The sequence below is a fragment of the Numenius arquata genome, chromosome 3 (assembly GCF_964106895.1).
Source record: "Numenius arquata chromosome 3, bNumArq3.hap1.1, whole genome shotgun sequence".
NCBI classification, from domain to species: domain Eukaryota; kingdom Metazoa; phylum Chordata; class Aves; order Charadriiformes; family Scolopacidae; genus Numenius; species Numenius arquata.
In genome coordinates this window covers 20,808,708-20,834,833 of record NC_133578.1, presented here as the reverse complement: position 1 = coordinate 20,834,833, position 26,126 = coordinate 20,808,708, and the positions used below count along the sequence as shown (strand labels likewise).

Genomic DNA, 26,126 nt, shown 5'->3' with positions numbered 1-26,126 from the left:
ATGGAGCGCGGCGGGACGGAGCCGCCGCCGGCCGGCGCCGCTCACCAGGTACCGAGACTGGGATCGACGGCGGCAGGGAGGGGTGAGGTGGGGAGCTCTCCGCGGCTCGGCATGCCCGCCGGCATTCCCCTGGCTTCTCCTTACCCTCCTCGGCCCGTCGTCTTAGGACGCTGGAAGGGATGGGGGCTGTGAGGGGCGACGCGGCCGGTTTTGGCGGGCTTTATAGCCACCTGAGGCGTCGGGGCGGGTGGACGCTTCAGACCCGGTTCCGTTGGCGAGCTGACAGCAGCTACGGCTATTTCATCTCTCTTCAACTTCCCCCTAACTCGTCTGAGGAAGAAAGAGCCACAGGTACCATGCAGGGGAAGAAAAATGCAGACTCGGGCGCCTTATTCCTGTGAGCGAGGGACACTCTGGCTGCTTGGTGGGGCTAAAATTCAGTCTCGCTTGAGGACCAGAACTCGGGCGCCCGGGTCTCCTGATGGGCCTGCCGCTATCAGTACTATAGTGCTATATCAGTACTGTATCAGCCATACTGGGCGGCCTTGGGTGTCTCATGGCCTGTCTTTCCCTGGGAGAAGACCCTGCAAGAGGCAAACGCATCCCCCTCACCTCTTCTGCAGCCTTGCAAGTTGCATAACTTGCTAAGGCTGTCTCCCAATAGGCATTTCTTCCCCCATCCACGGTCCAAGCACACCTTCCAGAGTCCTAGTCTTCACGCAGGAGCCGTTTCAACCTGTGTTGCAATTTCTGTTACCTTTTCTTGTCCTTTTTGCCAATTCAAATGTGTTTCTTTCAAGTGGGGAAGGGAGCAGGGTTCTCCATAGAGTCTTTGAGCTGGACAATGCACATTGTGTTTGTTTTCTTGTAACAACTGAGAAGAGGGAAGTGGACTGTTCTAGTTCAGTGCAATTTCACATGCACTGTGCTGTAAGTAGCAGAAAGCATTAAAATTTCAAGAGACAATGACAGTGATGCTTCTGCTGCTCAAATCAGTGGTGAAATAAAATGTAATGCCTGTTAAGCCTCGATGAGAAACAGCTAAGGGAGCATGTTACTGATAAAACTGCGTGTGATATGGCAAAGATAAGTAGGAAGTGATCATTGGGTTGTCTGTGATGCTACACAGATTTTTTGGGACACTGAGTGGAGCTGCTTAATAGCAGGTTCAGATCAAAGAAGAGCACCTGTCTCTTCATATGATGCATAATTAAGATGTGGAACTCGTCGCTGCAGGACATTGTAGATGCTAAAAATATATGTGACTTCAAAAAAGGGCAAATTCGACGAGCAATCCATTAATGGATGTGATGCACCAAGAACATACCTGTTTTGAGAAGTCTGGCATAGGCAAACTGATGAAAGCTGGGATGGGAAAGTTATTTGCTAGCTATCTATTAATGTTCTTACATTCTTCCCTAGGCACCTTTCATGGCCACCCTCAAAAATGGGATACCAGGCTATACTGGCCTTTGATCTGAGCTAGTATTACTGTTCTTGTGTTAGTACTGCTTAAGGATTAAAGGTTCCACTTAACTGTGTAACTCTCCTTAAGGCACTCTTATGCTTGTCAGCAGCTTATACCACTATCTACAGATGATTTAGATTTATCAGTCATTTAATTTTTTTTCCAGGAGTAGTAGTGACAAGCATCAGAGTTTGTACTACCTGCTATATATGTTAAATAGGCTCCTGCATCCATGAAATAGTGGTTTTATTTTCATGGTAAGTACAGAATGTTTTGCTTCTGTAGAACAGAGATGGGCGTTTTCTTCACTAAATGCTTGTTCCTCTTTTGAATTACACAACTTCATTTAAAATACTGGCCTTGTAATGAATGATTCTAAAATGTTCTCTGACAGCAGAGTGGTGATCTAAGGATAGGACCACTGCTTGCTTATGAAGAAATGCTTTTTGAAGATAAGAGCTTCAATTTTTGAAGCTACTGGCTACAGACTGTGTTTTGAACTTTGGTTTGTACCAGACCTTCCCACAGAAACTTCCTGGGACTAGCCAATTTTATAGTGGTGTTAAGTATTCATAATAAACTAAACCATTGAATGACACAGAAATATATAAATGTTGGATAAAACCTTAAATTAGAGCATCTTCAGATGTTGGCACACTTTATTAGTAACTCTTGAAATTGATTTCATTCTTCTGATTCAGGGGCTTATTTTTACTGTCTAGTCATTTTAGCCAAAATATTTACAAAAATACTTGATTCACATTTCTGCCTTTGCAACATGAGTAAAAAGCTCTTTGTTTAACAGCCTGCCTCTGAATTTATGCAGATTTCTGTCCCTCCACTTTTTTTTTTTTCAGAGAAGAATTAATTACAGAAGATTATGGGTCAGGCTTCTAAAGGAATTAGATGCCTAACACCCCTTTGATTTCTCACTGAAAAAAATGGGATTTAGTTATCAAAATACCTCTACTAATCTGAGTCTTTTTTTTTTTTTTAATCTTGAATGGACTATATTAAATATGTGTAAAATCCTTGTTCTCACCTATTTTTCTCATGCATAATGTTATCATTGTCTTCTTTAAATAGGTAGAAACAGATGACCAAACAGCCCTCGTTAGCAAGCCCAGGAATAAAGGAGGAAACAGTGATCTGGCTTCAGCTGGTTTTAACATTATCAACTCTATCATAGGATCAGGCATTATAGGTAAGCATACTTTTCTTTAGTATCCTGCGTTCAGCCTGGTTTATTTATGCATGACTATCCGCTGTGGAAAATAACACTGTGTTCTTACTTTCTTCTGATGTTCCTAAAGATTTTTCTCTATATTTACTTGCTTACTACATGAAAATGCAGAGATGTCAGCTGAGATCACGTCTCGGTGATAAATACCCTACAGCCTCTTTTGCCATAATCACAGAGTCATAGAATGGTTTTGGTTGGAAGGGACCTTAAAGATCATCTAGTTCCAACCCCCCTGCCATGGGTAGGGATACCTCCTACTACACCAGGTTGCTCAAAGCCCCATCCAGCCTGGCCTTGAACACTTCCAGGGATGGGGCATCTACCACCACTCTTGGCAACCTGTTCCAGTGTCTCACCACTCTTATAGTGAAAAATTTCTTTCTAATGTCTAATCTAAATCCACCCTCTTCCACTTTGAAACCATTACACCTTGTCCTATCACTATATGTCCTTGTAAACAGTCCCTCCCCATCTCTCCTGTAGGCCCCCTTTAAATACTGGAAGGCTGCTATAAAGTCTCCCTGGAGACTTCTCTGCTCCAGGCCGAACAACCCCAAGTCTCTCAGCCTCTCTTCATAGGAGAGGTGCTCCAGCCCTCTGATCATCTTTGTGGCCCTCCTCTGGACTTGCTCAAGCAAGTCCATGTCCTTCTTATGTTGGGGGCTCCAGAGCTGGATGCAGTACTCCAGGTGGGGTCTCACCAGAGCGGAGTAGAGGGGTAGAATCACCTTCCTCTCAACCTGCTGGCTACGCTTCTTTTGATGCAGGCCAGGATGCGGTTGGCTTTCTGGGCTGCAAGTACATATTGTTTGCTCATGTTGAGCTTCTCATCCACCAACACCCTCAAGTCCATCTCTTCAGGGCTGCTCTCAATCCATTCTCTGCCCAGTCTGTATTTGTGCATAATGATCAGAGAGAACTGGTGGGGCAGGTGCTGACTGAGCTTTACACTAGGCAACGCTTTGTTCACTAAAAATAGTCTTTCTTAGGTTATTAAGCATGCTGGTCCAATTTGGGAGATTGAGATTATTTTTTTTAATCTGAATATTTTTTTATTTTGCTTGTCAGCAAATAAGTATTTGGAAAGGTTCTATAATCTCTCCTTTTCTTACTTACAGGATTGCCATATTCAATGAAGGAAGCTGGTTTTCCACTAGGAGTATTGCTTTTACTTGGGGTTGCCTTTATCACAGGTACTCTAAAAGCAGTTTCTATTGTAAAGTGAAAATTAGTCTTGCAATGTTTACCTGATCTTGAGCTTAATCATAGCTTAAACAGGTATATCTATGACAACAAAAATGACAAATTTTTTCCTTACCTCACTAATCTCTTGAGCAGATTAGTAAAAGTAGAGAATTATACTGTACAACATATAAAGCTGCTTTTTGTGTGCATTTTATTTTCATAAAGCCTAGTTTCTTAGACTAGGTCAAGGTGACATTTGGAAGAATAGCTCTTATTTGTGCCTCATAATCACCTGTTTTAGTCTACTGTTTTTACCCTAATCAAGAGACTGATCCTTGAGTGGGTTGTTTATCACTTTTCTTAGGTATACCACAGAACAAAAACCTTTGGTTGTACTATGATTTTGAATATTTTATTTAATTATCATTTGTCAAAAAAATAATGGATTTACCTTCAGAAAGGGACAAGTTTTAAAATCACATAGTAAATAAACATAAGTAAATCCATTGGCATCAAAAGAGAATTTTCATAAAGACTCTGTGGATTTGAGTCTTAAAACTACAATCTAAGTCGACATAAATGGCACAAATTCTGCTATCCATAGGCTGAGCAGCAGTTGATGCTTTTCATTGCTTAAAATATCATTTCAGGATCTGCATAAATGATCAAGGTTTGCCTGGAGAGCAATATAAAGTAAGGAATATGTTCCTTACGAATGGAAATTTTTCTCTATAGCTGATGGCAAAATACATTAATGAAATCATATCATAAACATAGCTCAGAAATTTCAGTTACTTTTCTGTAGGAAATCTAACTTGTCCTTTGCATTTCTAAGTATTTTGAAGACTTTATAGCCGTAGGCCCAGAGCTTGTGAATTAAACTTAGTATTTTATTATGTTAAAGATGTGACTCAATATATTATCTTGCACAAGCAAATTATAACTATAGCTACAGCTTTTTGACTTTTAGCATTTAAAGTACAGGCTAAGTATGTAACATTAGCATTTATTTTCCATAGCTTTTTCTGAAAAATTGGCAAATAGCTGTAATTTAGCAATTTTCACCATATTTCATTTTGGGGGATGTTTTTGAGTTATATTGGGTGTAGTCCTGGACTGATAGAGAAACACAATTTTAGGTCATTGGACTATAAATCTTTTTCAAGTTTTGTGGGTCTAAGATTCCTTGCAACAAAAACTTAATGTTTCTTGTACAAGATCAGTTCAGTATGCAACATAATTGATATGACCAATTCTGTGTTTCTGTTTTTGTCTGCTCCCAATTATAGTGTGAGTGAATATATATTGTCTAAGAATTGTGTATGCTCATGGGAATCTCTGGATTGGCTTTCACATTAACACACAGTAGAAATCTCCTTTCTAAAGACTGTGAAAATTTCATCATTTTAGTCATCCCCAGAAAATAATATTAACACCGATACTGTTCACAGAAAGGAACTGTTCCTATCACAGCATAGATTACAAGCTAAGGGAAAGCCAGATGAGGACTAGACGAGGTCTAGCTACTATCTGTCAAGACATCTGCACTAAGGTAATAAATTCTGTGCTGTAACTAATCTGGACTGGAAAATCCCATGGTGCTCAAATGAATACTGAAGCATAGCTTGGCATAACAGCAATATTTGGGACTGTTCTTCATAAAAAGTTGAGATTCAAGCTGGGAGTAATTCTGCTGGTGTCATTGGCTCTGTCTCAAACTGCATTGCTTTATGAATTTCCAGATAAATCACTTTGGATACTTTTAAAACATGCGCAATAAAAATGTTTAAATATTCTTATTGTAAATGGAGGAAATATGAAATACTAACAGAGTTTTACCTTTCTCAAACTTAGGTAAATAGCAGAGTAAAAGGATTGAGAGTTATAGCACCATGACACAGGCAGTTCTCGCATTTTACCCATTTTCAGGATATAATCAGATGCTCCATTCAGGAGCCCTCTGCATTATTAATTGAATTTTCCTTTTTTGGTGCTCGTGACAGTTCTTGTTCCCTTTGACCGTACTGGAAACCAATGAAAATGACTCTGTTTCTGCTGTTCCTAATCAGGAAAACTGGAATTTCCTTCAAATATGAGCCTATAGCTCCTGGTTTTGGTGAATTGAGATCCTTTGTGAGATTTCTTATGCCTGCTCTTCCCACTGCCACTATTTGCCTTCTTACAGACTTCTTTTTCACTCCTTAAAAAAAAAAAAAAATGAGCAGTATCCAACCACAAGTTGGTTCGTACTGTCTTTAACAGTAATTTGATATTTTAACAGATTATTCCATTATATTACTGATCAAAGGAGGAAACCTCTCCAGTACCAACACCTATCAAGAGCTGGTCAGAAAAACATATGGTCTTGTAGGCTATCTAATTCTTTCAACTCTTCAATTTTTGTATCCGTTTATTGGTAAGATCACATAAAATATAAATTTTTAAATTTTATAAATAACTAGCTTTTTCACATTTATTCTTTCACTGGTTAAATATTAAGAACTCTGTGAAGAATGTACTGTATATGCCTCTTTCCTATAAAAAAAAGAAAAAGAAAATTAAAGTTACTTGGTGTGTTCTGAAGAATGACTGAGGAAGAATTCAATGAATTGGGGGACCAGAATAATAGAAATGAACTGAAATGTAATAGCAGAGAAATTCATGATCACACACTTAAAAATTAATGACAACAGGAGCTATGAGAAATAGCAAAGAAAAGATTCTGTTCTAGAATAAGTAACAGAGCACAAATTTCATGTGCCTTAAACAAAAGGAAAATATGGCTTTAGGAGTATATTGAATTAATGTTTTTCCAAATATGTGGTATTGCTGCCATTGGAGAAGCCACTGATCAGATCTTGCTTGAATATTATGTCACTGCTCTTCAAAAACATTAATTCAGCCTCATACCCAATGAGTTGAATTTATTACAGGTAGCTGAGGTTTTTAAAGGGACTCAAGTTATTGTTACTGTAGGCAACAATGTTACACATGTTGACTTAAAAGAGTATAATTACTACTTCATAGAGACTATGGAAAAGAATTGTAAAGATCTCAGTCCTTACCATGGAACTAGTTATGCATATGTATGTGCTTGCATTTATTTCTGTAAGTAGTGTTAATGACTGATAATTTTGCAGCAGTGAATATTTATGCTTTAGTTAAGGTCAATACCTATATATATATATTTGCTGTCTAAATGGTGAAGACCGCATGAGTATATAAATATATTTTGCATGTATGTATACACATATACACACTTCTAGTGTAGAATAAGATAAGAATGAAATATGAAGGTTAAGGTCCCAGTTCTTATTAATGAGAAGAAGGACTGGAAGTCCATATCTGGTATCTTCAACTACTTTCTCCTCCTTTCTTCTGGTTTAAAGATTTTGCTAACTTTTTACATGAGCTAGCAAGTCCTTTGCATCTCACTGCAGGACTGATTATTAGACTAACACAGGAACTTTACTAAATAGAAACAAGAATTTGAAAATAAACTGATGAAGAGTTACTGTTAGAAACAAACACTTCAGAAAAGGGGCAACAGGCTTTTAAAAATTAAGTTTATATGGGCAGATAGCACAATGGCCATACTTATCAGACTGTATTCATGCTTAGATTGTACCTGTTTAAAAAAAAAAAAAAAGAGAAAAATAAAGATCAGCATTAAAGACTTTTTATTTTGTTTTAAACCTGAAACTTAGAAGTTGTTTGTGCCAGCCAGCCAGCGGCATGTAATCCTGACGTCTACAAAATATGTGAATTAAATATATATCAAATATTTCATATTTGACATGTACTAACAAAAAATTTTATTTTCTTTAAGCTATGATTAGTTACAACATAATAACAGGAGACACTTTAACTAAAGTTTTTCAGAGAATTCCTGGAGGTAAGATGCATTTAAAAGATTCCTAATGGGGAAAATGTACTGAAAAGGAATATAGCATAAGTATTTAGGGATTAGCATCCTGTGTCAGTCTGAAGTCTTACCTGGTACTTTGCTTCTGAATTACTCTGAAATATAGTACAAGTTAAGAATTTGAAGCATATTTGTATAAGTGGTGTTTTGTGGTGGTGGTGGTTGTTTTTTTTAATAAGTCTCTCTGAAATAATAACTATGAATCCTAGTCCTTAGTTATCATTGGACTCAGTGTCAGTGAGTAGACCACACGCTTCAATGAAATACTAAGCAAATAGAAGGAGTCTTCCACAGTAGTATATTTATAAGGTCATCATATTTTGTCATCTTTTTAGATACTTGCTATAATAATCATTTCAATACTGAAACTGCACATTATCTGGTGAATAATTCTGGATGACTTGCAAACAGATTTAATGCTTACTTAAGCATATCTGTCATAGTTGGTCATGAACTGCAAATGTAACTTTCAGTTCTTAGATATTCACTACCAAACCAGATGTGGTATTTTGAGATTTTAACTCATGCACTTGTTATTCTTTCTCTGCTGTAAGTTTTCACAACAGAATCAGTGGAGCAATTTGTGTGCACATTTGCTGGCTTTGTGCTAAGGCAGATCGCTAAATTAAAACATTCTTCACTGTCAAATCAAACTAAAGAGAACATGTCTGCAATGAAGTAGAAATTAGAATTTGTATGAACTGATTTTTGTCGGAGGACTGTAATTTTCAGCAGGTGAAGCCTGCAACGTGTGGATGCAGTTTTAACTGCCACACACTGTTCTTCTGTGAATACCTGATCAAGTTGATAGTGACAGTGAATACATAATCATTTATATACAGTAATACTTCTGTAATAGGAGGAACACCCAGCATGGCACACCTTTGACCTGGCTGGTAGAATGCCTGCCTGAAAAGAGGTGGGAAAGCATTATATTCTCCCAAAGAATAGAGGGAACTGAACACAGACTTTGCCTGTCAATTGCCTGTCTCTTTCCAGCCGTAATTATTCAGCAATCTTCATTCAAGCCCATGATTCATGGTAGCCTGACTGAAACTGAGATATGTTTTGTTTTATTTTAAATTATCATTGGTTTGAAAAAAACCCACCAGTTATACAAATAGATCCCACTGATTGAAGGGAATTTTGTAACACTGGTGTTGCCTTCGCATGGTAATCTGTATTTTGCAAGTGGAAGACAGCTGACAGCAAGAAAGGAGGTGCTCAAAACCCTCTCAAAATTAACTTATGTGAGGATTGTTCTTTACAAATTTGCTTATCTTCAACAGCACAGTAATTGATGTCAACATACAGTGTCAAAAAATCCTCAAGAGTAAACGGCAGAAAGAAGTAGTAGAATGTTTTACTTGCAGTCTGCCAACATTGACACAGGCATGATGAAAAAAATTAATAATAATTTATATGTGGAAACGCCAGACTTCCAAAGTTTGGTATAATATATTCCATATATTATGCATTTGGTTTAAATTTGCAGAATTCTTGTGATTATGCACATGCTGTATATGGTTTCCTCAAGGTTTGTTAATGCCTAGTCTTTATTTCAGTGTTACTTAGCTTGGATAAAGGGGATAAAAGCCTGGTCAACATCAAAATTTGTTACTCCTAGCCTTTCAAATGTAACTATTCTGTTCCTCATGTCAGCCTCTTAGAGAAATAATTATTTTCTTTTTTTGCTTTAGTTGCACCAGATGACATGCTTACTGACCGTCACTTCATAATTCTTCTTACCACCATGATCTTTACCTTGCCTTTATCTTTGTATCGAGACATAGCAAAACTGGGAAAGGTAAATCAGAATAGCAGCTGGGTTTTGGTTCACTTTTCTATATGCCATTAGAAAATAAGTGCCAGTCATAACTTTATGTCTTTGAACTCAGTTACATCTGGCTAGAGCATGTTAAATATTTCAGAAGTTTAGACTGTCCCAAGAAACATCAGAAAACTTGGAATAGTTTAAGCAAAACTTTAGTCTCCGTGTGAATCACTGGAATTTTTCCATCTACTGCTAGTAGAACTCAAATCTTGTGAAGTACTGGGTGATGCAGGCCTGATCTTGTAAATGCTGAGGACCATTGATTAGAAATGTTTAAATGGGAATATCACCTAAAATTACACAAATAATTGCAATTGGCTAGTTACTCAAAAAGAATAACAAATTAAAAGATGATGGTATAGGACAGGGTTTCTAATTATAGATATTTGGCATGTGATGTTTAGCACTTCACTTGGTTGGTTGGTTGGTTTTTTTTTAAAGTACATTATTCTGCTAAGAGGACAACCTTTCAGCAGCTTACTGACTGAAGCCGTGTTTTTACCTTTATAGGTATCTCTTATTTCTCTGATTTTAACCATTGTCATCCTGGTTATTGTGATGGTGAGAACAGTAACGTTGAGTCCACAAGTGTAAGTATTCTTACGCTTGCCTCAAAGTGAATTTTTGATCATATGTAGTCTGTTATTTCATTATGACATATATCTGCATAGTTTTGGAACATGACTGTTCTGGGACAGACGAATAATTGAAAAAATAAATATTAATAGCAGTACAAAAACTGCTAAGATGTTCTGTATCCTTTTCTTTTAATTTTATTGCAAATGATCAAAGTTAGAAAAAGTCTCCAAAAACTACAGATTAATTGGAAATTGCAGGTGGCTCCTGAATGGACATGTGAGGTTGTCTGTCACTTGAGAAATCTTTAATTTTGTCCATTATTGTCAGATGGCCTACATTTGCAATCTTAAAATAGATGGCATTTTAGGAATATTTCTTTTTCTATTCATATAATGATTTCATAATAAAAATAGAATACAAATAATGAAAAGAAAAAGACGACAATAATAAAAACTTTATTCTGTCATTTGAGAAAGCAACAATGTAAGGATGCAAAACTGTTTTCCAGCACTCATACTCTGAAAATAGTATTTAACATTGGAGTGTTCTAGTCAATTTAGTTGAAGTGAATGTATGTTATGGCAATATTTTATAATTATATTGCAAGAAAGTGTTATGAATCTACTATCTTTTTTTATGGCCCAGAATGTCTGCTTTATTCCTTTTTCCTTATCCTTTAAATGTGAACATATATTAATAAAGATGACAAACTCAATTTCTGAATGTGCTTTTTATTTATGGGAATAGTTTTATATAGTATTTCCAATGTTCCTGTAAGAATTGGATTCTTCCACCATGATTGTTGCAGCAATGTTACACATAATTGTTCATTTGTCTTATTGCTGTGAAACATGGGTTAATGACAGGGCATTCATGTTTAATGCTAGGAAGATCGCTAGAGTGGCAGCTTCTAAAGTTGTACCAGATGATGTTGTCTATCATCTATAAAAATGATGCTCTCGAAACAGTGTGGGACTTCCTCCCCCCACTGTCTTTCTGAAGCAGCATGTTTTTCATACTGTCTGTTAAAGGAGTGTTTGAAAGGGTAATCTCAAAATCCCCTGTCAAAAAAGGAAGAAGCTATATATAATGGTTACTGATGACCTTGTTACTATGGTAACATTTATTCTCAACAGTTGTGAGGCACTGAAAAATAAGGAATGTGTGGCTTTATTTTTTCTTATGATAAATAATGTTGGGTATTGGGTAATTCTTGGAGTTTTACTTTTTAATTTTTTTAAGACTGCCATTTTTGCCTTTACACTTATTGTTTTCAAAAATGCATTTAGCAAGTTGATAAGCTGTTAATCAGAATTTTTTGCCTCACAAACATTCTATCAATGTCTGGTTTTATTATTTGTATTATATAGTTAGAAATGGAGATATACTTTAATTATTAAAACCCTCCTCTAATATTTTGTTAGTGGTATGATGGTACGCCATCTCTTTTTTTTTTTTTTTTTTCAGTGAGAATAAAGCACACTAATATATTTTAATATGGTCCCATCATAGTATTTTAACTAGTGAAACAAGTAAATAATGCATTTTCTGGGAATCCTTATTAAAGTAAAATAGAAGTTGGAGTTTTCAAAGAGATGTAAAAAAATCAGTCCTTGGATCTGTCACCTAGGAAAGTAATTTGTACAACCCTAGGTAGAGGCTTGATGGGGCCAAGAGAGAATATTTAATCCCTACTACTGTCACACGGCAGAACTGGTTGTTTGCCTGTTATTGATGACAGGTGATTGTCTAGTTTTGTCTTGGCAATTCCATGAGTTCCCATTCCAGTTCCTAACAAGACTTTTGTACAAATTCTTCCTAAATGTGTATCCTATATCTCTTTTACTGCATTTCACGTTGGTTGCTTCTTGGCTGAACCACAGTGGATATGGACATCAAACTGTTCATTCTTTTTTCAAACACTTAAAAAAACACCTGTGAAGAGCTGTGACTTGTCTCCCTTTGGTGGTCCTTTTTCTAGACTAAACAAACAGTTCCTTTCTGTCATTTCCTGTGCTAATGATCACTCTCAATGTCTGCCTTAAGTTCTCTGTGAATTAAAGGGGTACTGTGGTGCCCCAACTGCCTGTGGTATTCCCTCTGAGGACCAGAGAAGAAAGATCTTACATACAAAGTGTCATGACATCCCTTTCAACTGTATCTTTTGGGGGTTGCCACGCTCCTGTTTATGTAACCTAGTTTGATCTTCGCCTCTTTGGAAAATAGCTTGATGTGGTGGACATGCCTTGAGCTTTCAGTCTAATAGAAGCCCCAGGTCCTTCTCTGCAAAACTGTGAGCTGGCAATTTCTCCTTTCTTTCAGTCCGTTCTCATGAAGTTTGGGGTTTTTTCACTTGTTCTTCCCGCCCTGGTCTTACGAAGCCTTCTTTGCTCCTGCGTAACTGTACAATTTGTCATTACACAATTGAATACTTCTTTATCAGATGATTTCTCCATTTACCAACATATTTATGATTTTTCTTTTTTCACCCTGTTCTCTAGCATGCTTGTGTTAACTGTGTATTTCATACTTCCTGTTAAAGATGCTTCTTACTTTTTGTTCCATCATTCAAGTTACTGCTGGATACATTGAAAAGTGCTGGACTCAGGTCAGGTTCTACTGGAATCCCGTTCAGATATCTTCCCAGTTCTGAGTGGGGAGATACTCTGCTACTCTTGAGTAGTAATCATTTTTCGCTTACATTTGGATTTTTCAAAGCGAAGTTTGCTTCCCTTTGAGAGGTACAAGAAGATTATCTGGGGATGGTAAAACTGTCTTTTTGTTTAAATGAAATCCATATTCTAGTTGAAAATTATATGTTATTTAGACAACAGAGAATATCATCTTTCCCAGAAACCTGCAATGTGTTAGACCATCAGCAAAACAACAATATTATTACTGTTTTTAATGATTTGATGTGCATGAAACTGTAGGCTGAAAAACAGCAATTACAAGTCTTTGGAGTGTTGCATTTTTATTTTATTTATTTTTGTAGTTGCTTTTGGAATGGAGCAGGTTGTCCAGGGACATTATAGGAGTGTTATTTTCTTGTTCGTTTTCAGGAAAAAAAAATATGTATTTATCATGAGGGATTACTTGGTTTATTTTATTTCCTCTTATTACAAATATGAAACTGAGGTACTCTTTTTTTTTTTTTTTTTCTTTCCAGTTTGGCTTTTGATTAGTGTAATCCATGTGATTACTGTTGCCTGAAGAATATAATGAACCTGCAGATAGAATCCGGTGTTCTGGGCCTGGTGTCTACTCTCAATAGTTTAAGATGTTGGATAAAAATACATTTCGATGATCCATTCTTTACTTTATTTCCACCTGCTTATAGCTGGGTATTTTTCTACTGTGATCAAGAACAATGGTTTAGAATTATCTCAAACTGTAAATGTGCCGTATGTTAATACTGCGTAAACTAATTTCACTCTTCAAAGCTGAAACTAACGTTCATTGCTGTAAAAAGCAATGTTTTACATAGCTTATAAAGATGCATCATTTTAATTTGGTGTGCCTTTTGGAAAGACCGTCATAATGTCAGTGTCTGCATAATACATAAATCTCTAGGAAAAACTTAAAGAGCATCTGCTACACATAAATAGGATGTGAGAATTACTCAACTGGGAGCTGATCACAGGGATGAAACACCAAGTGTTCAGGAAAATAACTTGAAAGTAGAAAGTTGATTCTTTCCTTTATATAAATAATCCAATAGTAAGCAAAGATAAACTTTAATGTGTGATGAAATTAACAAAGAAAATAAGCTACCATATATTTACAGAGCTGCTAAGTAATTCATTAAGGAAGAAAAAGGTGTTAAAGCAGCTGTAACTAAGTGGGACTGACGTATAGCTTTGCTTTGTCTATGTTCTTTAACAACCAAGATGACTTTGATTAATATAAAATTCAAGGCTGATCTGAGCATTTCTCATTTTCTTTCCATTATATTGATTAAGTTATATTCAGTATCTATAAACTTTTTCAGTATCTTTAAAATTTTTAAATTTAAACAACAACTAAAAAGGTATTTTACCTTAGAATATAATTGAATTGAAACTTTACAATTAATTCCCTAAATGTCTAAATCATTCAATTAAACCTGAATTAATCTGCCATGTGTTCCTGGATTATTTTGGTAACTGCTGGTTTGCACCTAAACTTGGTGGTTTGTCACTGATCTTCAGTCTCAAACAATGGAAGTCGTCTCATTCCAACATGTAGCTCCCCTGTCAAACATATGACTTTACTTCCTCTCTAGAAATTAACTTTTTCTTAAGTCAGTGTTTCATACCTGCAAGCTGGGTTGAGATCAGGGGCATGTGTTTCTCTTGCCCTCTTAAAGATATTTTGCTTCTGATGCTCTCTGCTGCTCTACTGTATTTGTCATCATTTTGACAGTAAAATGACAGAAAAGACTTTTGCATAGCATGGGCCTTCAGATGGGGAGTATTATACTGTAAAAGTTTTACAAGAAGTAGAAGATGTGCTGGTTTAGACTGCCAAACAAAATTGCCCAACTCTAACTCATGATCTGGATGTGAAATGCCTTTTACTCTGTTAGGAGGTCCTAACCTTTGCCTGGTTCATTTGTTTTTCAGTTTTCCCTGTTCTTACGTAGGTAAACACAAGTATTTGCAAAACCTTTTAAAACTCACTAGTGTGTTTATTATGTTACCCTTTCCCTTAAGTATACTAAAGACTAAGTAGAGTCTTACTTTCTTAACCTCTAGGCTTTCTTCATCACTAGACTTCACTACATTCCTACAGACAGTTCTTATTGTCATTCTGTTTTGCAGTTATCTTACTTTCAGCTGAGACTTTTTCCAGTCTGGGAACCCCCTTGGAACATCTGCGTGTTCGATCTTTTATTATTTTAGTTCCAAGAATCACGGTTATATTACCTTTCAGATTTTGCTATGTGTTGCAACTTCTACTATATGTGATAGACAGTATAGCTCACAGCGAATGTGTTTAGTATCACTAATGTATTTCCTCTGTTAACTTTCATTGTGTTTCATCTGACTGCTTCTCCATCTCCAGCATGAAAAAAGCTTTCTGTTTATGCAGATATAGCCTGTGTTTTTATACACTGAATGAGGAGCAGTAAGCTGCCTGGTTTTGTCTTTCATAGATATTCACAGCTACTGCTATTCTCGTATTAGCAGCAGTTAAAATCTTGCCCTAAAAGTTCCTAACAGGAATGTAGGTCAAACTGGTCAGAACAAAGGCTGTTCTTAAAAAAAAAAAAAAAAAAAATCCATCTTGAACAGTAGCAGCAGGATTGAAAAAGCAGAACTGGTATACTGTTACCCGGTATTCTTCTGATAGACTCTTTCAGTCTTACACAGATGCACGTATTTATATGAAAGTATGTATGTTTACCTTGACACTTGATATTTCCATTAGGTGCCCTTTGCCTTGTGAGTCATTTAAAGTGATTATTCACTGGATGGCTCTTCCGTAACTAACAGCTACTGTTTCCTGGCACAGTTTTCTCTTTCCCAGTCTGTCGTCTTATTTTATATAGACACTTTCATGTCACTTGCACCCTTTTCCAGCAGCTTTGCATAAGCCTGTACGTCCTGCAGACTAGACTTGGGGGTGATTTGTTGTTGATATGCTCAGAACTCTAGAGCTGTTAACTCTTAGTTCTAAATGCTCAGAAATGAAATTTCTTACCGTGTTGCTTTCACTTCTTAGTTTACATATGACATCTGTATGAGATTCCTTAATTCCCAAGGTATGGAAAGGTTTTTCAAAACCCATGCAGCAGTATATGACTTACTGTAAGAAATAGTCATATACAGTTGCGTATGTCACCTGTACCAATGTGCATTGTATGATATTGCAATCTGCTGGTAGTGTTTAAATCATGGATCTGAAATTCTTCTTCCATACTGCAACTAGAATGGAAGGAACTTAACTTCTTATGCTGCTAACTAAGCAGGATTTTGTTCTTTTGAATTTTTTCTCCCCAAATAATACTTTTAATCTGATTTGCCATTTATCCATAAAGCAAAGCTATATTTTGGTGTGTAGCTTATGCACTAGCAATATGCAAACACTGTGCTGGGGGAAGACTAGCTCCTGTGACTTTTTTTTTTTTTTTAATTGATTATTTGGCCACTTTATTCAAAATGAAATGAAATTCAACTGAAATTCACATGCTTTCTACATTCCATTTTTTAAATACCTGTTTATAGGAGTTTATAATATAGTTATACTGTTGCACAGCTTGTACCATTTTCACAGAAATTAAATGTGTCAGACAAAAGCATTCTTTATTTCTGTGCGTTTTAATAATATTTTGCTTTATAGGGTATTAGATAATCTAAGTGTTAATTATTTGAGAAGGGGGTAAGGAGGCTTTCACAAATTCTTTTGTTGAAGGATAATAAAATAAATTTTCATTCCATATATTTGATATCAAAGCTGACCTCTAGTGGTTATGGAGTGGAACATTTGTTATGTTAGCTTTCTGTATTATATTTTTTCTTCTGGAATATTACTGATTTATTTTTTTTCCATTTAGATGTGAATGTTTTCCTGAAAAATAATACATTCAAAATTATGAATATGAATTGTCTACAGACATCTCTAGTGACTTGAAATCAGTGACATCAAGTTACGGGAGGCTATTCTATGTGAGGAGCTACAGCAGCTATAATGGGTCGAAACTCCTATGTCACAAGACAAATGCCAGATATCTCTATTTCATCCATAGCATTTATTACATCTATGTGCTGAGTCTGTTTTAGGAGAGCCATATTCAGCTGCTTAAGACTAGAGGCAGTATGTTACAGTAGTCAAGACAACATACTGCATCTAAGGACAAAAAAATGAACTTGATTTTGATACTCAAATTCTGTTCACTTCACAGCAAAGCTTAGCAACCACAGCTTAAGAGCCAAAAAGGTGCTCTACATCTGAACTGAATGTGCATTGGGTAGAGTAAATCTGGGGGTTTTTTAATACGGAAAAGGAAGGATTGACTATTTAAGCTCTCAAGAAATAGTAAGATATGAGTTCTGGAAGGGGAAACAGCAACATCTTTTTTGTCTGTCTTCTTTTTCTATTCTTAGGGGGTGTGGGTGTGGTTTAAACATTTGAAATCAATGAAACCTGGCATAGCATATGCCACTACGGCTGTCAAAACCAGCTAGGTATCACCAGATAGAGGGAGAGACAAAGCTGCCAGAGACAAAGCTGCTTGTTACCTTCATGGAACTGGTGTGAGTGTCTTTCTGCTTTCTAGGGCAGTAGGAAAATAGCAGCTAAGGCCTCAGATGGCAGCAGCTTTCCTTCTAAACAAAAACAGAGCAAAGTTAGCAGCAGCCAACTTTTTAAGAGCAAGCTCGCTGTACTTTTGCTTTGTCTGTGCTTTGCTATTACAAACATAATGTTCAACTGGATTGTGAATTTCATTTGATATTTTTAGCAAATTGTAGTTGTGGAAGAGGATGCTTCATGTCCTTCCCCTTAGCTTCATTTTGGCTCTTTATTCAGACAGCAAGTTCATGCATCAAATCGATTTTAATAAAGATTGCTGATGGTTTTTGGTGGTCCTCCTTTAAGAATTACAAATACTACGAGTCAAAAATGTTGGGCATATCTTAGAAAAGCAGATGTGGGGGAAATTAGATTCTTGCCTGATTACGAAAGTCTTCATATGCTCTCTTATACTTTATTTTATCACTCCTTTGGGAACTCGATTAATCCCTTTACTATGAGGAATAGCTGGAACAAGTGTAAAGAAAGACAAACCACCTCACTTGATTTGTAGCCTAGGAAAAAAGTGTCTCTAGACTGCATGGATTGCATGTGCAAATTCAAAGGAAGAAATTGCCTCTAAATAGTCAGAAGAGATTTTGGGTTGAGATAACCTTAGTCAAAATCAGTAACAGCTTTTACCTTCCCTGTTGCTGTTTCTTGGTATACGATGGCTTGAAAAGTTTATTTACAAAACTGGTCACTGAAACGGGCTGACATTTTGGGCTGTGAAAACTGGTTACAGAAATACTTTAATCAAAACAAAGGAGATGAGAAGGGTATCTTCCTAGTTTCAATTTATTGTTGATGAACACTCTGGCCTACTTCAGAGAGTTCTGGACGTCTGACTAGTTCTGTATTACAGCATAGTACTTTATTTTTAATAACTGATAATTGAAAAGAGAATAATCTATTAAAACAAATGTCTGTTTTAGACCCAAATCAGAAAATGCATGGATATTTGCAAAATCAAATGCAGTACAAGCCGTTGGGGTGATGTCATTTGGTAAGTAATTTTTTCTGTATTTTCAATATTCAGATCAACTGTAAGAAGTTACTTCATTTAATATTTTGGACTTAGAAATTACATATTTTTAATTGTATTTTTTTATATTCATGTTAAGCTGGCTTAGGAAAAAAGTGAAGTTGATTTTGAGTTATCCATAGGTGAATTTAGTTGTTATAGTTTAAGACATTATCCCCATCTATTGCTCATCTGGCCCTAGAGGCTATTGCCAGTGTAGCAGAGACAGCAGTCTGTCATGTGAATCCAGCTCAACTGTCCAGGTCATCTTAAAACACTTGCACCAATAGGGTTAGTCTAATGGGTAAACTGAGGAGGCTGTGATGGTTCTGTGTGCTCTTTGATTACCTCTAACACAAAAATCTTAGACTGCGATGCATACATTTGCTGGAGAGTGCCTGTTGCTTCCCTTTTCTTGCAATGAACCATACAGGTGAGTCTCAACTCACCACCATTATCCTCATTCTAAAACATGTTTCTGCCTGGAGGATCTGGTATATTACTTCTTGTTAATGCTGTGATAATCTGAGGCCTCCCAGTGCTTGCTGCTGTCTGAAATGGATGTTGTAGGGAGTCTGAAAGTAGCAAATGGCCCTGTGGATTTAAAAAAAAAAAATTAAAAAAACCACTGCTGTTGGGTTCTTAAGCAAAAGGAAGATGAAATAGAGGTGGAATGAAGGTGTGCAAGGTGAGAAGCAGCGTGGCGTTTTAGGGTAATGTAATCAGAATCATCTCAGGAGGAATATAAACCTCTATCAAATCAAAGAAGTAAAAGTTCAAGCCATTCATCTTTGCCACTCATTGCAGGTTTAATGTTTATGTTTAATACTGAGTGGATTCAAACTGTGCTGTGTCTCTCATACCTTGAAATATACATCCCACGAATTTATTTTATATGCATATAAGCATGAATTCATACATTTGCTTTAACTGTCATGCGTGTTTCAGCATTCATCTGCAACCATAACAGCTTTTTAATATACGGATCTCTGGAAGAACCTACATTAAAGAACTGGTCTCGAGTCACACATGTGTCTGTCTCACTCGCTTTTGTTATCAGTGTAGTGTTCGCTGCATGTGGATATATGACTTTTACAGGATACGCAGAAGGTAAACTACCCCTCAATTTTGGTGCTTGCTGTAATCCTTACGTTCCACCCTTCTGTCTGACTTCTACTGTTAATGTCTTAGTGATTGTAAAAATGCCAAATCATACTATGTTTGAACAGAAATAGTTAGGACGTTGCTTGTAGTTACCCTGCAACCAAAACAGGATACAAAGATGTCAGCTACAGGCAAATAGTTGTCAGATTCCCAAGTGTAAGCCTCATCGGTGAAAGTCTCCTTTGAATACTTCCATAACCAAAATACTTCTGAGGACTAAACATCTATAATTTAGCCACATGGTCCACTAACAGAGAGCAGTAAGAACAAAAATTGCCTTGATTTTACTTCAGGGTGCCTGACATATTTCTGTACACTTTCCTGTATCTTTTCCTACCTGTGCTAATACAGCATCCTAGCTCTGACTCAGATATTTCCTATCTTTACAACAACTGTTCTGCTGTAACTAATCTTACTATCCCTCTGTGTGTATGAATATACATATAAATGTATATAATCAATGTTGCATCATACATTTTAACAACATTTTGTTGAAGTGGAAAAGGTGCTTTCAGAATAACAAGGCATAAATTTCTTCAGTAAAAATACACATTTCATAAGCAAGCAGATTTTATGTTACTTAATAGTGCTGTTTCAAATTGTAGGAGAAGGCTTCCAAGCTTTTTCCTTTCCTGATGAGCAGCATCATGTACTTGAGAACAGAGGGATTGTAGGATGGGGGTTACTGGTTGATCTGTCCTTTTTTCCTGCCGCCAGTGCTGTTTATACAGAATAACTTACTGTCCTAAATGCAGCTGTAGCTAGACTATACTTGAAACATCTCAGCCAGTTTGCACTTAGAGAGCTCTGACTGCAGCTATGCCTGAGCATATAACTCTACTGTAAGCAGGTTCCATCTTACCTTCTGTCTCCCCTGTCAAAATCTTCTGGCTCTTTTCTCTGAAGTATACCTTATTGCTTCTTCGGTACCATTGTGATTCTAAAAAGTAGTAAATCATAAGATAGTATAGTACTCGGGTAGAAAAGACCTGATAGACCATCTGATCACTGTTTTGCCGTGTCTCTTGTGCCTCAGAGATCATTATTCCAGATGCTTTGTGGTAAACACTAAGCAAGATTATTATTTGAATTCTCTAGCAATGCTGAGATGATTTGCTAGGTAATAATCCATATGTTTATAATGGGCTTTTGGGGTCAGAATATATGAAATTCTTCACTGCAGCTTACCAGCTATGATTAGATGCTATCAGGGAAATGCAGTTCTGCAGGCGTTAACTCCCTAATCTTCCTTGTGTAATTGTTGTTGTTCTAGGAACGTTTTTAAAGGAAATGTATCTCTTATATAGAAACTTACTTTCTGAGTCTGTCACACATTTATTCAAACAAACACCAGTGTCTCGTACAAAATCTGTGCTGAGGGGAAGATAACAGATGACAAATTCTAATTATATATTAAAATATTTTTGAAAGATAAATGCTACTTGAAATAAAAGCACTGCTACTAGTAGGATAAGGTGAAAGTTCCTCTTGGATGTAACTTGTGACTCTAACTAAAGATTCTTGATATGTGTTAGGAGAGGGGATCAGAAAGTCTAAATTGCTACAGTAACTCCAGTAACTTACATTTCAATTTGCAAGTAGGCAAACGACATGAAGTTCAAACTAATTGATGTTTTGCTATGCCTCAGGAGATATATTTGAAAACTACTGTAGAGATGACAACCTTGCTACATTTGGAAGGTTTTGTTATGGAGTTACTGTAATTCTGACCTTCCCCCTTGAATGTTTTGTGACCAGAGAGGTAAGAATTTATTACATTCTCCCTTTAACAGTGTTGATATATACTAATAATATTTGAACATTATTAATACATATTGTAGCTGAAGTCAATGGTTGACCTGTAATAAATATCAGCGTATCCTATCCTGCTGCATGCAATGATTATGAGGTACTAGCTGTACTGTTTAGATTCTGGCAATATAATGTATTACATTTATTATAATATTATCTGATATTACATTAATAATTATTAATATGAGGACTGCTTAAAAGTCCAAGTTTGGCATAAATGCCACTGTTTTTGTTATGTTGAGAATAGCCAAAAAGAGCATATTTATCATGCTTACTAGTTTTGCTTTGTGAGAGTATGTCCATCTAGGAAATCCATCTGTTCAATAAATAATTGTAAGTGGGTTTTATTCTGTAGTGGGCAAATGAGAAGAAAGTAAGTATACCCTAAATCCTGGAGGTATAACTAGGTCAGTCGTGCAAGTGTTCTGCAATTTTAGTAATGCTTCTACAAGTTATTTTTGGAAGCAAATGAAGTTTTTTTCTTGAAGTAAGATAGGTAAAGCTGTGTCAGTGTATTCTCACCCATTCTTTTAGTTTCCAAAGGCTAGAAGATTTGGAATAAGCTATTTGCTAACATAAAGAACAAAATCAAGATTTAAAACTGTGATTCTGTTTCAGGTGATTGCCAATGTGTTTTTCCATGGGAACCTCTCAACAGTTTTCCATATTGTTGTGACAGTAGTTATCATTGCTGTGGCGACTGGTGTATCATTAGTGTATGATTGCCTTGGAATAGTTTTAGAGCTGAATGTAAGTGAACCTATGTATTCTTTTATTTATTAAATCACTTTTTTATAAAACAAAACTCTGAAAAATCCACAGCTCTACTGAAAATCTTATGTAATTTGACGTAGTGGTCAGTAGAAATGTCAGTAGGAAAAAAAAAAGGAATTATTTATTGGTTCAAAATTGGATAATTAAAGGAGAAAAGAAGTTCAGGAAGTAAGATTCATATGGTTGGAGAGGGCTTTTAGAACAGTTCTGGAGCAAGTACCTATGACTTACCAAATGTATTTAAACTGCAGTGGAAATCACTAACATACTCATCCAAACTGTATTGCAGGAATGAATCTAACGTTTCTTTCTCTAATCCCTGCTCCTCATGAAGCTGGCAAATTACTAAACACTGGGGTGGATTCTAATGACTGCCTTGTGCCAAAGGGGTGAAAAACAAAGTGCAGGGGGTGGGGAAAGAGAAAGAAAGAACAAAAAAAAACAGTAGTAGCGAGAACACAGAGGTAGTAACTGGAATTTTTCCCTGCTTTGGGCTTAACAAGGAGCAAAACTGAGTAATTTCATAATGTGAGTGTACGATTTTTAGGAGGAAATTCCTTTGTTTGCCAGTAAACATTCCTATACCTGGTATCGCCTCATAGCAGAGATGGAGCTTACCAGGCAGGCTGCACAAGGCAATTACTGACTTGAACCAGTTCTAACACATTTATGTAACTTTTTTGCTTGGCTGGAACTGCATACAGTCTACTGGAATTCTAGACCACTAGGTAGCAAAGTGGACTCACCAGATGAAGTCAGTCTGTTTTGGCACACGATGTACATTTAATCAAAGGAAATGCTAAAAAAAAAAAAAGATCTGATCACCATTTATGATAAACATTGTTTGTCTTAACAGCTTACTTTCAGTTTCAGGTCAGCTCTTTTTAATAAATAAAGCAGATGTGGAAATATCATACCCCAGAATATAAAAGTTAGAAGGTGGAGATAATTCTAAAATATTTCTATAAAGAAGCAAAGGCTGCCCTTAAAAAGTTACCTCCTTACGTCCCTGTCCATGCAGTCATTGACAATTTCAAGCCACGTATTGCATGCTTACCTAAAACTGATGGAACAAAATGGAGGGAGTCATTCTTTATACTATGTAATACATGTACTCGAATGTACGTTGTGATACATGTATGCTGTTCTGATCCACAGTGCAGTTTATCCGCTGACCAAGCAGTAATGAGTGATTTTGTAGTGGTGATTTGGCAGGTCGTGCTTGCACTAATGTTATAGAACAGGTCTGAATGTTCAGATAAGCTATCCAATTATCCTCTAGGTAAAATAGTAGTTTCTTCTCAGTTAATCCTTTCCAAATTAAAATTATCTCAAAATAAACAATATTCCTATTGGTTTGGTCAGGATGCATGTTTCTATTAAAATTTCTCATTCATTGCATCTGTTGGCACTTTCTTTTTCATCTTTTTTCCCCTTTATTTTTACACTACAAGTGCGGAAAATACATCTGTGTGTGTATATACGCACCAATAAAAGTATTTAAATGTGTACATACAGACACACATACCTGTTCTGTCCAAATATCCAAATATTTAATGAACCGAATTAACTATCTGTGCCCATGTACGTCTATATATGTGTATGTGGTTTACATTTATTATATGGTATAATATGTTAAGAATAAATTTACACCAGAGAGCTGCCAGTGAGTATTTCTAGCATGAATAAATATTTGTGATTCCTATTTGGAATTAAATTGTTTTAAAATAATCACTCAAAAGCAAACATTCCATCAATGCAATATCTTTACCCAGCGAGGCTTAAGCAGTTACTCAATAGTCAAGCTGATAGCTTGATTCAGTTACAAATAGACGTTGATAGCCAGGCATTTGAGTGGGTAGCTCATATCTTGTGATTTTGGTTTTTTGCTTCTTAAGAGAGAATTTGACAATACAGCTGTATGTATTTATTAGAAATAATTGCCCTTAGAAAGGTTATTTGCCCTGTGGTAATTCACCAGGGAAACCATTCAGTCATTCAGGAGTCAAGGATCCACGGATTTTGCTGGGCTATTCTTTCACTGGGATGCTGATTTGTGTTGCTTCACATACTTAAAAGTCTTAGTTTTTATGAAGAAGATACTTTGTGCATGTACCTATTTTTGATGCCTGTATTTATAACTGTTAGCAACTTCTACCATAAAAATACACGAAAGTTTGTACAAACAATGATGGGAAGATACTCAGTATGCTGGATTACGACCTTAGCATAATTAAGTTGAAACATAATGTTTAAGTATATGACAAAGTAAATGTTCAAAATTTCTGCATACAAATGCTTTCTTCTGGCTTGTAACTCGTATGTTAATCTGCAGTGGCTTTACTATAGAAAGCATTTAAGCAGGTGCTTTTTATCTGTCCCTACTTAAGAGAGCATTTAAAGAGGAGCTGAATTTTGAATAAGAAGGGGCATTCTACTCTCTCAAAGGGAGCTTTGCTTTCATAGGGAAGTCAGTGTAAATCAGGTCATAAATGTAGAAATTGATCAGAATTCTTTGAACTCCTACATGATATTTCCACTTTTTTTTTTTTTAAGGTAGTATTATATCTAGACTCCTACATGGATTTAATAGTACTTGCAACATAAAATATTATTCCGGATCAGCAAAGCAAAAGCATTTAAATAAATATGAATTATTTCAAATAGTTTTACAGATATTTTTGCAAGTTGTTTGTGATTTTGAAAAGAAAATTTTCAATATAGCAACACTGGAGAAGGCCTCTATTCTCTGGCTTTACTGTTGCATCAATCTAATCACAACCATTTAGAAAATTAGGGGTTTGTTCTTCATATCTAAATATACATGCTTATGAGGGTTTTTTCTATTGTTGTTTCCCACACACAGGGAGTTCTGAGTGCTACCCCACTTGTTTTTATCATCCCAACAGCGTGTTATCTAAGGCTGTCCAAAGAACGATGGAACCATTCAGATAACATCATATCCTGCCTGATCCTTGCTGTCGGTGTGCTAGTGATGACAGTTGGGTTTGTTTTGACTATCTTGCATCCCCAGGAATGTAGCCATGGAAAAGAAATGTTCTACTGCTTCCCTAGTAATGTTTCTTTTCGCAACAGCACACTTCCACCATAGGTAGCCCGCCAATCTCCAGACTGGATCAGGTACATCTCACAACAAGCCATACGTGTCAGTTTGAAGGCAAGTGGAACAAAGACCTTTTATGTTTTGATATGCACTGAGGATTTTAAACTGTATAACTGTGTTTACATACATGGTTTTATGCTGCCATCCTTTTCCAGATAAGACTTAAGTTTTAGCTGTTGAAATAAATTCTCAGACGCCTTTCAGTAGACTGAATAATGTGCAAACCTATCAAAAAAGGCTGCATTTTTTTAACTTAGTCTGCAATGCTGTTTAAAGGCTAGAAATAAAACATTTGGGAGTGTAAACATCTCCCATGTTTCATTGCTGTTTTTATTAATTTTATAATCCTTTAATCTTTTAATGTATATTTATTAGCACACAATGGTCTGGAGTTTTTTTTGAGGTCCTGAAAAAAAGTATGTCTGAATCTCTGTGTATTAAATTTCTGCTGTTAAATTGAAAAACCTCTATTAGTTCTGTCTTCAATTTTGCAGTAACTCTGGTTTAATGCTGAAAGCATCCCTTGTACTGTCTCTTGAGTCAGGGGCAACTTTGTATTCGGACTGAACTGTAACTGATACAATTTAACTGTAACTGTTACAATTTGTGGTCTTCTAGTTAAAAGATTTTTCGTGAATAAATCCATACAGGTGACCTTAGAGATTCAAGTAAATGGTCTTTGTAAAAATGTCAAGATTGACAGAGAAGAAAATGGCATG

At 36.2% G+C, this 26,126-nt stretch overlaps 1 protein-coding gene across 1 annotated transcript; it reads left to right on the top strand.

The window, feature by feature from the left end:
* Positions 1-25,395, top strand: SLC38A11 (solute carrier family 38 member 11). The gene is made up of 12 exons (XM_074145599.1): positions 1-48; positions 2,555-2,672; positions 3,830-3,904; positions 6,178-6,312; positions 7,726-7,791; positions 9,522-9,628; positions 10,166-10,245; positions 18,445-18,515; positions 19,482-19,643; positions 21,347-21,459; positions 22,128-22,259; positions 25,150-25,395. Exons 1-12 carry the CDS (start codon positions 1-3, stop codon positions 25,393-25,395), a joined length of 1,353 nt encoding a protein of 450 aa, XP_074001700.1.
* The last annotated feature ends 731 nt before the right edge of the window (positions 25,396-26,126 follow it).